The following is a 14,245-nucleotide window of genomic DNA, read 5'->3' as shown; positions in this document are numbered from 1 at the left end:
TATTCTACGTTTTCACACACGACTTTTACATAAAGGATTTCATGTTGCTTATTAAAGCTGCAAGTATTTCCCTTGCCATGACAGCCAGCCTGTGGCCCTTAAAATCTGGTCACAATTATTGAGAACAGCAAAGTTCCTAGGATTTGAGAGGCGAAAGGTATTAACACTCTTATTTTAAGTACTGAAATAGAGATATTAGTTTAAAAAGGCAAATTTTCAATAGAGCTAACAGATCCACCAGCTTCAGCTTGGTGCCTTGCCGTTGTCCTGCCATCAATCGGGAAGAAGAGGGCGAAAACAAATAGACAATAAAGCTGTATATTTTTATGTTGGGAACTTGGGACACTCAAGGCAGTTTCTATATGTGACATAACACTTTGCACCTCCAATGTGATCCTTGTACATAAGTGGTCCCATCGCGACATAGTGCTGGTAACAGATGATTCCCCATATAAAAGAGTATTTATTTGCATAGTAAAGAGGGCAGGTAGGTGTATAACTCAACATTATTCCTAGACTACCAGTACATAATTATATTCACAGTACAAATAAATCGGTATACATTTAAGTCTAGCATCTCTACCGTTTGATGGAACACAGAATGGAAAATAAAAAAATTGGCAACGTGAAGTCCGCTCTACACAAGTTACTGATGAGTGCAAAACAGGCACATGTTGCCCAGGTTTCACAGCACAGCTCCGGATTAGTGAGAGGCTTGGCACTGCATGCCGTCGGCAAGCCGGTTGTAATTGGGAGTGTAGGAAGAGATTGCCACTCGCAGGCAGTCATCCAGATGCTTGTCTGTCATCCGTGTTCTGTTCTTTGACTTGATAAATCTCCTTGTTGAGAAAACGGACTCACACTGGTAAGTGGACCCAAAGTAAGACTTGATCTTTGCAGCCGTCTTCCTCAACACAGGGAATTTTTGGGCGTCCACCAGGTTCCAAAAGTTGGCGTGACTCGAGTTGGATTTGAGGATGACGTCGTTCTGAAGGCTCACCATCTCCATCTCGACCTCTTCCGCCAAGGCCTGGCACAGCTCCCCGATGGCCGCTGCAGTCTCCGTGACATTGATGGGGCTGAAGGGGTTTTCGAAGAAGGACACCACCGGCTCGATGCCGCTGAACTGCTGGAAGCGGGCGAGGAACTGTTCCTCCAAAGTCTCCAGGTAGCCCACAAACGGCGCGTTGTTGAAGTCGCTTTCCCCGACCACTTGCTTCATGGAGGGGAAGGGAAGGAGGGACTTCACCTGCAGGTGTGACTTCCATAACCTCAGCTTGCCTTTGAAGGCGTGGACCGAAGAGATCATCCCGGAGAGGTGCTTATCGTTTCGATGCAGCTCAATGTTCAAACTGTTGAGTTCTTGCATCAAGTCGGCCAAGAAAGCCAAATCCACCAACCAGAACCGATCGTCCAGCTGTTCCACGTATTGGTCTTTAGTTTTTAAAAAGGCCTTTATTTCATCCCTCAGGGTTAGAAACCTGGCAAGGACTTTGCCTTTGCTCAGCCACCTGACCTCCGTGTGCAAGATTAAGTCCCCGTATTCCGCGTCGACGTCCTTCAGGAGAGCTTTAAAGAGCCGGTGCTGCAAAGAGACGCCGCGGATGGAGTTTATGATTTTGGTAACCACGTCCATGACGTGTTTGAACTGAAGGACTTTGGCACACAGAGCCTCTTGGTGGATAATGCAGTGATACGAAATAAACTTCGGGAAAGTTTCGTCTTTCTGGCAGTGAGCAATGAAGCCGTCCATGGCTCCCACCATAGCCGGCGCCCCGTCGGTCGTGATGGAAGAAAGTTTATGGAGTGGGAGGTTGGTTTCAGCAGCATAGTTCCTGAATGTCAGGAAGATATCCTCGCCCCTCATTTTTCCTTTCAAGGACAGGATTTTGAGGAGCTCTTCCTTCACCGCGAGGTCGCTAAAAACCAGCCGGACGATCATGGCCAGCTGGGATGTGTCTGTGATGTCGGTGGACTCGTCCAGCTGCAGGGAAAACCAGAGGCACTTCTGCAGGTCACTTTGCAGCTGGTACTCTAGATCGTTCGAGATGGATTGGATCCTGCGGGAAACGGTGTTCCCGGACAACTGGAGCTTTTGTATGGCGCTCATGATCTCTTTCTTATTGGAGAAGCCTTCGAAAATCGAGTCGGCCGCCGTCAGGAACACCTCCTTTAGCAGCTCGCCGTCCTCGAAGGGTTTGTTCCTTTTAACCAGCAAGCTGGCGATTTTGAAAGAGGCGATGGTGGTGTTTTTGGAGTGGACCACGGGCTTGGTGTAGACGGTCAGCTGGGAGGCAAACTTGGACTTCATCTCTTTCACTTTCATTTTGCGAAGCTCGGAATCGAGGGGGTAGTTTTTGGTGAAGGTGCCATGGTTCCTCTCAAAGTGCCGCTGGACATTGTGCTTCTTGGCCACCGCGACCGTGGACGAGCAGATTAAGCACACCGATTTGCCATTCACGTCCATGAAACAGTACCGCTCCTCCCATTCTTTGTGGAACAGGTACGTCCTTTGCCTTTTACGGGCCGGCTCGCTTATTTTTGCAACTACAAAGAAGGCAAGAAGTAAATCAGGATAATTCAGCACCTGCTCGTCAGCAAAGACATTTTAAAAAGATTTTAAAAAAATTGTACTCCATAAACAGATGAGTGTGATGGAATGTAGTCTGGATTCCCAAGAGGGACCCCCCCCCCTCCCAGAGGTCAAGCAGAGCTTGGTAGAAGGTCAAAGCAGACCCCTCCTAGGAGTTCACAAGATATACAGAAGTGAGCACACACACCCCTCACAATTTGTTGCCAGCACTTTAGACATTAATGGCTGGGTGTTGCATCATTTTGAGGGGACAGCACATTGATACTAGTTATACAAGCTGTATACTCACTACTTTACATTGTAGCCATTGTATCATTTCTTCAGTGTTGTCACATGAAAAGATATTTACAAAATGTGAGAGGGTGTACTCACTTCTGTGATATACTGTATCTCTAGTTAGGCAGATATTAATGCTTTAGTCTGGCAAGATTCTGTCTGTAGGCAAATAGCAATAAAGACACTATTCAGAAGTAACTCCAGGTGTCGTTCTTGGTTCTTGGGGTCTGCCAGAGTGCCATCTTGTCTTTCACCCCCCCCCACCCCCCCCATCACTCATTTATAGCATTCCATGTTCAGTAAAACCAGAACATAAAACATCCAGACGCTAAACATTATATATATACCCAAAGAATTGTAAACATCTTCTTAACACCAGATTTAAACACCAGAGCTGTGGTGACACAGTGGTTAGAATGCAGTACTGCAGGCTAACCCACTTCTCACTCAGGAGTTTGATTCTGACTGGGTCAAGGTTGTCTCAGCCTTCCCTCCGAGGTCGGTAAAAGGAGGAGCCAGATTGTTGGGGGCAAGAGGCTGACTCTGTAAACCGCTTAGAGAGGGCTGTAAAAGCACTGTGACACAGTATATAAGTCTAAGTGCTATTGCAATTCCTTCCCTTCCTTCCTTCCTTCCTCTCTTATTCCCTTTCTCATTCTCCTTTCTCATGGTGCAGTGGTGAGAATGCAGTATTACAGGCTAACTCTGCTCACAGTCAGGAGTTTGATCCTGACTGGCTCAAGGTTGACTCAGTCTCCCATCCTTCCGAGGTGGGTCAAATGAGGACCCATATTGTTGGGGGCAAGAGGCTGACTCTGTAAACCGCTTAGAGAGGGCTGTAAAGTACTATGAAGTGGTACAGAAGCCTAAGTGCTATTGCTAAAGAAGCAGTGACCCAGCATTTGGCACTTACTATTCATTTTCTCTATTTTTTCTTGGACTGCGTTCTGATGGAAGTTGCTGCTCTGGGAAGTGGGGCACTCATTCAGCTCCATCATCCTTTTCCGATTCGGTACCGATTTTCTCCTCTGTTTCTCCCTCTTTTTAATGCCATCTCCTTCTGGCAGCCCCACCGATGGGTCTCCTTTTCTCTCGACTGCCCACTTATCGGCTTCTGCAGTGAAGACAGGAAGCTAGCCAAAGCTCTTTTGGGAAACAGAGGCCCGAACCAAATCCAGCAAATCCACCAATTCAGGATCGTCTTCCACGTGGATAAACCTGGTATGATTCCATGATAGGTGAAAGAGCGGCAGCTTACCAAAGGGAGCCATTAGTCCGCAATCTTGCTCCACGGCTTGCTTGTGGAAATGTTTCTGCTCAGGATCTGGTAGAATCCCTTCTCTTTCGGTGACCTGGACAGCCACATCCTCCGTTGTCACTGTGCCCTGAAAAGATGAACAGAAAGTTGTGTCACTAGCAAAATTCAACGGCTAGTTTGCCAAAAGCATGGCTTTCTCGGAGCCTGGGGAGGGCGAAAAGGGCCCCCACCCCACGCCGAGGGTGGAAATGGTCTGTTTTCCGACTTCTGGTATGCCCGGTAGGTCTGTTTTTCCCCCTCCCCCAGGCTCCAGAGGCTTTCTATGTGCCTCCGGAGGGCAAAAAAACGGTCCAACACACAAACCGGAACTCCCTCCCCGAACTTCTGGTTTGTGCGTTGGGTTGTTTTTCTTCCCTCCCTTCAGGGAAGCCTCCGGAGGGCGAAAAACGGCTGAATATCAAGGCTGAAATCAGCCGGCCGGTGTGTGCATGCGTGCTGGAGCTGACAGGGCAACGCCTCGCGTGTCCTCAGAAATGCCATATGCTCGCCATCACAGGCCTAGGGAATGACCCGATAACAGAAGGAGGAGCCCTCCACTGCCTAAGGGAGAAAGAAAGAATCTGAAATAGAATCGGCTCCAATAGATCAGATGGTTGTGGGAGATTTGAGACTTACATCTTAGCCTTCCCAAGTGAACCAGGCAAGGAAACACAACCGTACGAATTAATTCTACTTTATCGTTAAGGCTGTATTAACAGACTCTTGTACCAGTAGTCCTCGACTTACAACAGTTCATGGAGTGACTGTTCAACGGCACTGAACTTACGACCTTTTTTCACAATTATGACCATTTTAGCATCCCCATGATCATGTGATGAAAATGTGGATGATTGGCAACTGACTCATATTGAGGACCGTTGCAGGCTCCCCAGGTTATGTTATGGCTACTCTTCTGGGTTCTGGAGCATGCGCTTGTGCCAGCCAGATGGTCCGGCGTGCATGCAGACGGCTCTCAGGTGCTCTTCCGGGTTCCGGCATGCATGCGCACACCGGTCAGCTGTTCTTTCAGGTTCTGTCATTTGTGTGACGAGTACATGCAAACCGGCCAGCTGTTTTTCGCTACTTCTCATTCAGTTAATAGGCCCCTTTCATTTCCTTATACTGGCAATAATGTGGAGGGCATTTTAGGACATTCTGTGCACAAGCAGATGTGCCTGAATATAATTTAGACTTCAGTACTAATCAGCTTTCTAACTGACCGATGTTGCAAGCTGTGAAATCACAGGCCTTAGCACAATGGCCAGCTGCTCTTCCGGGTTCCGCCACGCACATGCACTCCGGAACCCAGGAGAGATCAGCGGGCCACCGCATGCATGCGTAAAGCCCAGCTGCTCTCTCCTAGGTTCTGGCACTCCGACGTACACACACCCCAGTTTCGGCCCTCAGTGCCGAAAAGGTTAGTCCTAACACCTCCAACAGATACGAAGCAAGAGAAGGAAGACGTTGAAGATATTGAAAGACGGGGAGGCTGAGCGCAGCATCGGAGCAATCAATTTGCAATTCTCTCTCCCCCCCCCCCCCCCCAAAACCAGCTTTTTCCACACCGGAGTCTGTTGTGCCGCTGTTAGGTCTCCTCCGCCACAAAGAAGAGAGGTGGACTGAGCACGTATCACCGACATCATTCCATCTCCTGCAAGAAACCAAAGGTAACACTCGGCTTACAACAGTTCATTTAGTGACCGTTCGGATTTACAAAAAAGTGACTTAGAACCGTTTCTCACACTTACGACCGTTGCAGCATCCCCATGGCCACGTGATCAAAAAACTCAGAGGCTTGGCAACCGGTTCCTATTTATGATGGTTGGGTGTGTGTTTGTGTGTCCCCATTTGCGACCTTCTGACAAGCAAAAATTAATGGGGAAGCCAGATTCGCTTTAACGGCCACGTTGCTAACTTAACCAACGCAGCGACCCACTTAACAACTGCAGCAAGAAGAGTCATAACACGGGGCAAACTCACTTCACAAATGTTAGACTTAGCAACATAAAATGTTTGCGCTCAACGGGTCGTAACTCGAGGACAACCTGCACCCGTTCGTGTTTAGCAACGTCTTCATCCTTACCTTGCAGGATGGACGTCCCGTCACTTTCGTGTTTCATCCACCTTCGCAGAGCGCTCTGTCGGGCGTCTGAGGACGCCTTGAACGGTTCAGGAAAGTTGGGTCCCGATTCTGTATACTGAAAGGGTTAGAAGAGGGGGTGACACGGTTAGGAAGTCCCCAAAATGTGGACCAGAAAAGAGAGCCAGGAAGGAGTTCTGAGCAATGGAGAAGAAGGCCCCTTCTTGGATGGGGGAAGCAAACGTTTTTTTTTACCTGCTGTTCTTCTTGTTTCTTGTCTTCGGCCTGGGTCAAGAGGAAGATCTCAGCCAGGGCTACGGCTTGGGAGCTGGACTCAGCTCCACATTCCCGGACCCACCTCTGCATCTCCGCAGGAATGACGGCTAGGAACTGCTCCAGGATGACGAGATCCAGAATCTGATTCTTGGCATGTTGCTCTGGTCTGAGCCACAGATGGCAAAGATTGTGGAGCTTCTTACAGACTTCTCGGGGCCCCTTGGCGTCCTGGTAAAGGAACTGCCGGAAACATTGACGGTGGACATCCGGACGAATCCCCCAGTGTTCTTCACTGCTCCCTGACTTGATGGTCTCTGGGTCCCTTTCGGGTTCTGGGCCAGCTGCGTTTTGCTCGTCCATCCTTGAGACGTTTTCCCGACAGGACAGACAGCCTTCCTCGGCTGTCAATGACAGCCCCCAAGGCAAGGATGGCTCCGGTTGATGGTGGCTAACAAACTCTGCAAAGTCAAGACCATGGAGTATCATTGCAAACTCCTTCTTCTTCCAGGAGTGGAAGCATTTTCCCAGCCAAAGTTGGGATGGCTATCAAGAAACCAGAGGAAATCCCTGATGAGTTGAGCCTCTCTTTTGGACATCAATTTTTTTTTTTAAGGTTTTCATTTATTTATTAGGTATGTCACACAGCGCTCAATCCCCTCCCCCCTCCAAGGATTTTGGAGGATGGAGTAAAGAAAGCCTCAGCAGTGGGAGACAACAAGGCAAGCTCTCAAGCCGTTTTATCTGGTTAAAAACGGGATTGTCCAACCTTGGCAACTTTTAAGACTTGCGGACTTCAACTCCCAGAATTCCCCCAGCCAGCATCCTCTGAGATGCGATCCAGTTTTAGTGGCGGGACTTTGTCTTAGTCCAGGGGTGTCCAAACTTGGGAACTTTAAGACTTGTGGACTTCAACTCCCAGAATTCCCCAGCCAGCCATGCTGGCTGGGGAATTCTGGGAGTTGAAGTCCACAAGTCTTAAAGTTCCCAAGTTTGGACACCCCTGCCTTAGTCCAAAACCACAGCACTTCCCATCTGCCTGCCTTCAGAGTGATTTCAACCCCCTTTCCCCTCTAGACAAGATTACATTCAATTTACAACCGTTCCTAGAGTGGTGCGATGGCCTAGAGGGGGCGCTCTCACCTCACAATCAGGAGGCTGTGAGTTTGGTCCTACGTAGAGGCAGATATTTCTCTCTCTGGGCACAATGAGAATATTTCTGCCGAGCAAAACTCTGCATTGGTGACAGGAAGGGCATCTGGCCACTAAAACACTCTGCTAGCTTCAGTCAGTTGCCCAGACTCCACCCTGCAAGTCGTTAAAAGACGATGGTGATTTAGTGACCGTTCCAGTACAATGGCATTGGAAAAAGAGACTTTTTGCTCGTTTTTTTCACACAACTGTTGCACCATCCTCACGGTCACATGGTCAAAATTATTGGAGGTTTGGCCACTGGATTATATTAATGAGAGTCGCAGTGTCCCGGGGTCATGTGATCCCATTTTGTGCCCTTCCGCGGCCAGATTCACTTAACGACCGTTACTAAATCAATGCAGCGATTCACTTAACAACGGTGAGTAGAATCGTCATCCAATGGGGCAAAACTCACTGAACAACTGTCTCACTTAGCAACAGAAATTTTGGGACTTGATTGTGGTACAGGGACTACCTGTACTCTACGAAGGGACTGCAGTGGGCTGCCCTAGACAGAAAAGCTGCAGAAAGAACGGCAGCCCAACTCCCAACTCCTTCCCCATACAAAAGAGGCATCCCTTTGGGTTCCTTCCATGGGACAGTTGCTCTTTCAAGAGGCCCCTCACCCCCATCCCATGCACAAGAGAGGGGGGATGGCTGAGGGGGCTGCAATGCCCGATGCAAAGGGGGCGCCACCCCCCATTGCGTGGCAGGGGAAGAGAAGGGCTCCCCTACCTGCCTTCATTGTTCTCTCTCTCTCTCGTTGAACAATACCTGGATGCTGACCTCCCCCTCCCCCTTTTGGCTTTGCAGAAAGAAGGACGGAGACCCCTCCACACCCCCACCCGCAGATCCCGCCCTGCCCTTTTTCTTTGCAAAGGGGGGGGGACAGGTTGGAGCCTGGGCATTGCCCCTCCCTGGGGAGGGAATCCCCAACCCCCCCCTCCCTCGCCTCTGCAGCTCTTGGGAGAGAAAGACCCCTCTCTGCAAAGCGGCGCTGCAGGGGGCTGGAAACTCACCCAATTCCCCCCCAAGGGGGTCTGCAATGCAAAGCTCCGAGGAAGGGGGGAGAAAAAAGGCCACTCCCCCCTCCTTTCCCCACCCACCCCCCCTTGTTGGAAAAGGCGGGGCAGGAAGAGCCCTTGGCGGGAGGATAGCTTGCAAGGGAAGGACTCCCTCCTGCCCCAATTCGCTTCCTCTCTAGGAGGCCGGCTCGTTGCATTTAACCCCTTGCAAAGCCACCAGGCGGGAACGACCCCCCCCTCTCCCTTTTTTGCAACCAGGCGAAAAACATCTGGGCACCGCTGGGCAGGCGTGGCCAGGATGCATGGAAACTGCAAAGACGTGCACATGTTGCAACGGGAGTCCCTGGGTGCATCTTCTGCTTCTCATCGGGGGGGGCGGGAGGCAATAAAAAGTCTCCCCCCCGTAAGATATCCCCCCCTCTCCTTTCCCGTTGCAGGGAGGCGCCTTGCCTCGAAAGCACGAGCGAGGCTTTGCTGCCGCCCTAAGGGTTAAAACCAGCGACGGCTGAGTTCCTAGAGTGGAAAGAGAAGGCAACAGGAAGGAGAAAGGGAGGAGCCTCTCTAGGAAACAGGCTCCTCCCAGAAGCATTATGGGTGGAGGGTGGAACAAGGGAGGGAGATGCACGGCCGCTTCTGCAGGGTCGCACCTGCTGCTGGTGAGCCCCGATGCTTTTGGGGGAGAAGGGCGGCCTGGGGCTGCAGGGAAGGCGGCCCCCAGGCTGTAGCCCTTGCAGGAATTGTAGGGGTGGGGGAGAGGGGCTTTTCTGGGGGCGGGAATGCATGGGGGAGGGGGTTGCACGTGGCCTTGAAACGTGGACGGAAAAGTTTGCTCTCTTTGGTCGCCACTTTGCATAGCATTTCGTGGAGATTTAAATCAGGCCTGCCCAACCTTTTAAGACTTCATTTCCCAGGATTCCCCTGTCTGGATGGCTGGGCTGGGGAATTCTGGGAGTTGAAGACCACAGGTCTTAAAGGGGCCAAGCTTGCTCCCTCCTCCGTGCTTTAAATCAGGGGTCCCCAACTGGTGGTCCGTGAACCGTGAGAAAATTTTGGTGGTTGGCAGAAAAATTATTTGCATTTTTTATATTGCGCTAAATATTATTTCTCTTTTTAAAAATGCATATTAGTGGTCCGCGGGATTTAAAATTATGAATTTAGTGGTCTCCGAGGTCCGAAAGGTTGGTGACCCCTGGTTTAAATCATACAGAAGAGAACTTGATGTTTCTCCTGAAACTGTTTCATATGTTGTTGCTAGTTGCGAAGTCGTGTCTGACCCATTGCGACCCCATGGACAACATTCCTCCAGGCCTTCCTGTCCTCTACCATCCTCTGGAGTCCATTTAAGCTCACACCTGCTGCTTCGGTGACTCCATCCAGACACCTCATTCTCTGTTGTCCCCTTCTTTCGCCCTCCATCGTTCCCAGCATGAGGCTCTTCTCCAGGGAGTCTTTCTTCCTTCTCATTAGGTGGCCAAAGTATTTGAGTTTCCTCTTCAGGATCTGGCCTTCTAAAGAGCAGTCAGGGTCAATCTCCTCTAGGACTGACTGGTTGGATCACCTTGCAGTCCAAGGGACTCGCAGGAATCTTCTCCAGCATCAGAGTTCAAAGGCCTCAATTTGGTGCTCAGCCTTCCTTATGATCCAACTTTCCCAGCCATCCATTGCAACTGGAGAAACCAGTTTTATGGATGGATATTTTGTATATACATGTCAGTGAGCATCTTCCTTTTTCTTTTTTATAGATACTTGCACTTTGATGACATCTTGCATTACAGAGATGTGAATTTTGCTGAATCTTGAGCAGAGTTCTTAACTATCCAGTTATGGAAGAGAATTGTGGGGTTATGAGCCCTTCCGGTAAGTCTCCCCATTTTCTGAGGTTTGAGAATCAGAATGCTTCTCACATTCTGCTTCATGACTTCGTATTTCTTTCTTTTGTTCTACCAAAAGATTGTATGGCATGGCTAATTAAAACATTTGTTTTTCCTAGTAATGCAATTCTGCAGTCAAATTGAGTAATTGAATGTCAGCTCATTCAATTGTTTAACAGTAAGAGCTATCTTGAAATCTCAGAAATTGGGATTTATGAAGCACTTTTTCTGACATTTCTGAATGGCCCCACAACGAAGAATTCCTGCTCCGTTATTTTTATTTAAAAAGTAAAACACAATGAGAAGAGATACTGTAAAATTTGCCTGCCAAAACATAAAAACTCAAAGATAAACAGTGTGACAGGCCAATGCACTCCTAAATTGCATTAACGGTACGATACGATCAAGATTAAGTGAGGTACTAATAACCCTCTATAAAGTCTTAGCAAGGCCACATCTAGAATGCTGCACCCAGTTTTGGTCCCCACACTATAAAGAAGATGTTGAGACTCTAGAAAGAGTGCAGAGAAGAGCAACCAGGATGATTAGGGGACTGGAGACTAAAACATATGAAGAACGGTTGCAGGAACTGGGCATGGCTAGTCTAGTGAAGAGAAGGACCAGGGGAGACAGGATAGCAGTCTTCCAATCACCCGAAGGCCAGACAAGGAATAATGGATGGAAACTGAGCAAGGAGAGATTCAGTCTAGAAATAAGGAGGAACTTTCTGACAGTGAGAACAACCAACCAATGGAACAGAAGTTGCCTTTGGAGTTTGTGGGAGCTCCGTCACTTGAGACTTTCAAGAAGAGATTGGACTGGTCAGAAAAGGTGTAGGGTCTCCTGCTTGAGCAGGGGGTTGGGCTAGATGACCTATAAGGTCCCTTCCAACTCTGTTAATCTGTTAAAAACTAAAGTTATTCTGATAGTGGCATAATTACAAAACAATGACCCTTTCTCTTTGAAATAAAAAAAGATAAATAAGTGGAAATCTCAAATTTAAGACAAATCCAAAGTATGTTTTTTTCCTGTTTTCCTTACAGAAGTTGGCAGTTCGGAGATGGAGAATAAAGAATCGTGTGTTCTGGATGCAGAAAAGGGAGATAAGAAAAGGGAGCCGCAGAGAAGGAAAACTAAATTAAACCCGATGAGGAATAAAGCATCTCCTCCTTTGGCCAAAGATCACCCTGGTCAGTTTGCCAGTCTGGGAGAAAACGACAAAGGACATGAAATGAAAACCTTCCTTCAGCGCCAGAAAAGTTTCCATTCGGACTCCAACCTCATAGCTCATTGCACCAGCTACGTCAAGGAGCAGCCCTTCAAATGCGAGAAGTGCGGGAGGAGTTTCGGCTTGAGCATGCACCTCAGTGCCCATCGCCGGATGCATGTGCAGGAGAAGCCCTTTAAATGCTCCCAGTGCAGCAAAAGCTTCGGTGCCATGACCAGCCTCGCCAGTCACCAGCGGAGCCACACGGGAGAGAAACCCTACAGCTGTTCGGAGTGCGGTAAGAGCTACGCTTCCGGCACCAGCCTGGCTTACCATCAGAGGACGCATCGCGGGGAGAAACCTTACAAGTGCTTGGAATGCGGCATCGGCTTCAGCTTGAGCACCAGCCTCATTTCCCACCAGAGGATCCACACTGGGGAGAAACCCTACAAATGCCTGGAGTGCGGGAAGAGCTTCCGGGTGAGCACCAGCCTCACCTCCCACCAGCGCATCCACACGGGGGAGAAGCCCTACCGGTGCTCGGAGTGCGGCAAGAGCTTCTGCGTGAGCACGAACCTCACGTACCACCAGAGGACGCACACGGGGGAGAAGCCTTACCAGTGCTCGGAGTGCGGGATGAGCTTCTGCCTGAGCACCAGCCTCACCTACCACGAAAGGATCCACACAGGGGAGAAGCCCTACCAGTGCCTGGATTGCGAGATGAGCTTCCGGCGGAGTTCGGATCTCAACACCCACCAGAGGATTCACACGGGGGAGAGACCCTACCAGTGCATGGCGTGCGGGAAGAGCTTCCGGGTCAGCTCCAGCCTCATTTCCCATCAGAGGACCCACACGGGGGAGAAACCGTATACCTGCTCACAGTGTGGGAAGAGCTTCAGCAGAAGCACACACCTCAACGCTCATCAACGGACCCACAGGGCAGCAGCCGTGTGAATACTTAAGTCTGGGTACGCCTGAGAGCAGATCTCATGGAGGAATTCTCTCAAGATACAACCCCCCCTCCCCCAAGCTTTGAATGTGTGGAACGAGATTAATTTTTAGTGGACCGTATTAATGTTAGAAGTGGTACGGTGGCCTAGAGGTGGAGCTCTCGCCTCACAATCAGGAGGCTGTGAGTTCGATCCTAGGTAGAGGCAGATATTTCTCTCTCTGGGCACAATGAGAATAGAGCTGTTGAATATAACTCCGAATTGGCAACAGGAAGGGCATTTGGCCACTAAATACTCAGCATTCAGTTGCCCAGACTCCACCCCGCAAAAGATTATGGGGTCATTAAAAGAGGAGGACGACGACCATATTAATGTTCTGGGACTGGGATAAGGAACCTATTTCCTTTTCTTTGTCCTGGTGTTTTAGTACCTGGCTTTGTGCCTCCCCTTACTTTCGTTCTGTAAACGTTGAAACTGGATTAAAACTTGGCATAGCTTTAGTGCTCAATTGTTCTGCAAGTGGCAAATAAAATCTTTAGTATTGTCCATTGTTCCTCAAATAGGAACAGGTTTGAAATTTACTAATTCTGACTCTGGGGAATTCAACTGTCGTCTCCATGTCACAGCCTTCCTCTCTGGGGTGAGAGCAAATGGGCGGGGGTGTGTGTGTGTCCATGATTGGTCGCACGAGATACTGCTTGCCTTAATGGGCAACTTCCAGGATACAGGGCCACCAATGTTCCCTCTAATTTTTTTTCAGTGTGAGCAGAAAAGTATAGTGTTTGAGCGTCACCTGAATTTTTTTCACAGGTGTCACCTAAGACAACAACAAAATCAGTATTATTTGAAACTCAAAGTTATGTTTATTCAAGGTACCCGCTTAATTAAAAGTGTTATATAGTATCACTTAACAACGCTCCTGCTTAGCAACCAAAATGTTGGGTCAGAAACTCTGGCATTTGAAGCACGCAAGTCTTAAAACTGTCAAGTTACAAGATCCTTGCATCCCTAACCCTTTAGGGAAAAAAAACCCAAGGGGTCTTCAAACTTGACAGCTTGAAGACTTGTGGACTTCAACTCCCAGAATTCCTCCTCCAGTCATATTGGCTCAGGAACTCTGGCATTGAAGCATGCAAGTCTTAAAGCTGTCAAGTTGCAAGATCCTGGCACCCTTAACCCTTTAGAAAAAAAAAACCAGGGGTCTTCAAACCTGACAGCTTGAAGACTTGTGGACTTCAACTCCCAGAATTCCTCCTCCAGTCATGTTTCGGTGACGTCATCTGCGTGGATCTGCTCCATCTTCGGTTTTTTTCACAGGGGGCAGGGCTGCCGCTGAAGATGCCGACGAGCTCCTGCCGCCACCAGAATAGCAGCTGCCTCCTCCTCCAACAGCACCACCACATTTGCTGCCCGGTGCTGCGGCTGAGGAGCACCTGAGCTGGGCACCGCGTTACCCCTGCTGCCCCCTCCTCCGCCGTG

The 14,245-nt window shown here is 49.3% G+C and overlaps 2 protein-coding genes across 2 annotated transcripts; one reads left to right on the top strand and one right to left on the bottom strand.

Moving 5' to 3' along the window:
• Positions 1-443: 443 nt before the first annotated feature.
• Positions 444-8,847, bottom strand: LOC309398153 (protein FAM200C-like). The gene is made up of 7 exons (XM_081964759.1): positions 8,733-8,847; positions 6,502-6,980; positions 6,250-6,364; positions 5,732-5,817; positions 4,128-4,254; positions 3,783-3,983; positions 444-2,547 (listed from the first exon to the last, which is right to left on the bottom strand). The coding sequence occupies exons 2-7, from the start codon at positions 6,880-6,882 to the stop codon at positions 704-706; spliced, it is 2,754 nt and encodes a 917-aa protein (XP_081820885.1). The 5' UTR covers positions 6,883-6,980; positions 8,733-8,847; the 3' UTR covers positions 444-703.
• A 476-nt stretch (positions 8,848-9,323) lies between these two features.
• Positions 9,324-13,262, top strand: LOC309398354 (uncharacterized protein). Its single transcript, XM_081965175.1, has 3 exons — positions 9,324-9,394; positions 10,481-10,595; positions 11,653-13,262. Exons 2-3 carry the CDS (start codon positions 10,562-10,564, stop codon positions 12,768-12,770), a joined length of 1,152 nt encoding a protein of 383 aa, XP_081821301.1. The 5' UTR covers positions 9,324-9,394; positions 10,481-10,561; the 3' UTR covers positions 12,771-13,262.
• The last annotated feature ends 983 nt before the right edge of the window (positions 13,263-14,245 follow it).

This window comes from Natrix helvetica (genome assembly GCF_964273705.1).
Source record: "Natrix helvetica genome assembly, chromosome: 12".
Classification (NCBI taxonomy): domain Eukaryota; kingdom Metazoa; phylum Chordata; class Lepidosauria; order Squamata; family Natricidae; genus Natrix; species Natrix helvetica.
This window is presented reverse-complemented; position numbering and strand designations above follow the sequence as displayed.

Excerpts from the sequence above, each read along its gene's own strand:
- LOC309398153 (XM_081964759.1), bottom strand. The coding sequence starts at position 6,882 with ATGGACGAGCAAAACGCAGCTGGCCCAGAACCCGAAAGGGACCCAGAG. Across the intron at positions 6,365-6,501 it reads AGAAACAAGAAGAACAGCAG|TATACAGAATCGGGACCCAA; the intron begins GTAAAAAAAAAC and ends TAACCCTTTCAG. Across the intron at positions 3,984-4,127 it reads CGGACTAATGGCTCCCTTTG|AAGCCGATAAGTGGGCAGTC; the intron begins GTAAGCTGCCGC and ends TCTTCACTGCAG.
- LOC309398354 (XM_081965175.1), top strand. The coding sequence starts at position 10,562 with ATGGAAGAGAATTGTGGGGTTATGAGCCCTTCCG. Across the intron at positions 10,596-11,652 it reads TGGGGTTATGAGCCCTTCCG|AAGTTGGCAGTTCGGAGATG; the intron begins GTAAGTCTCCCC and ends TTTTCCTTACAG.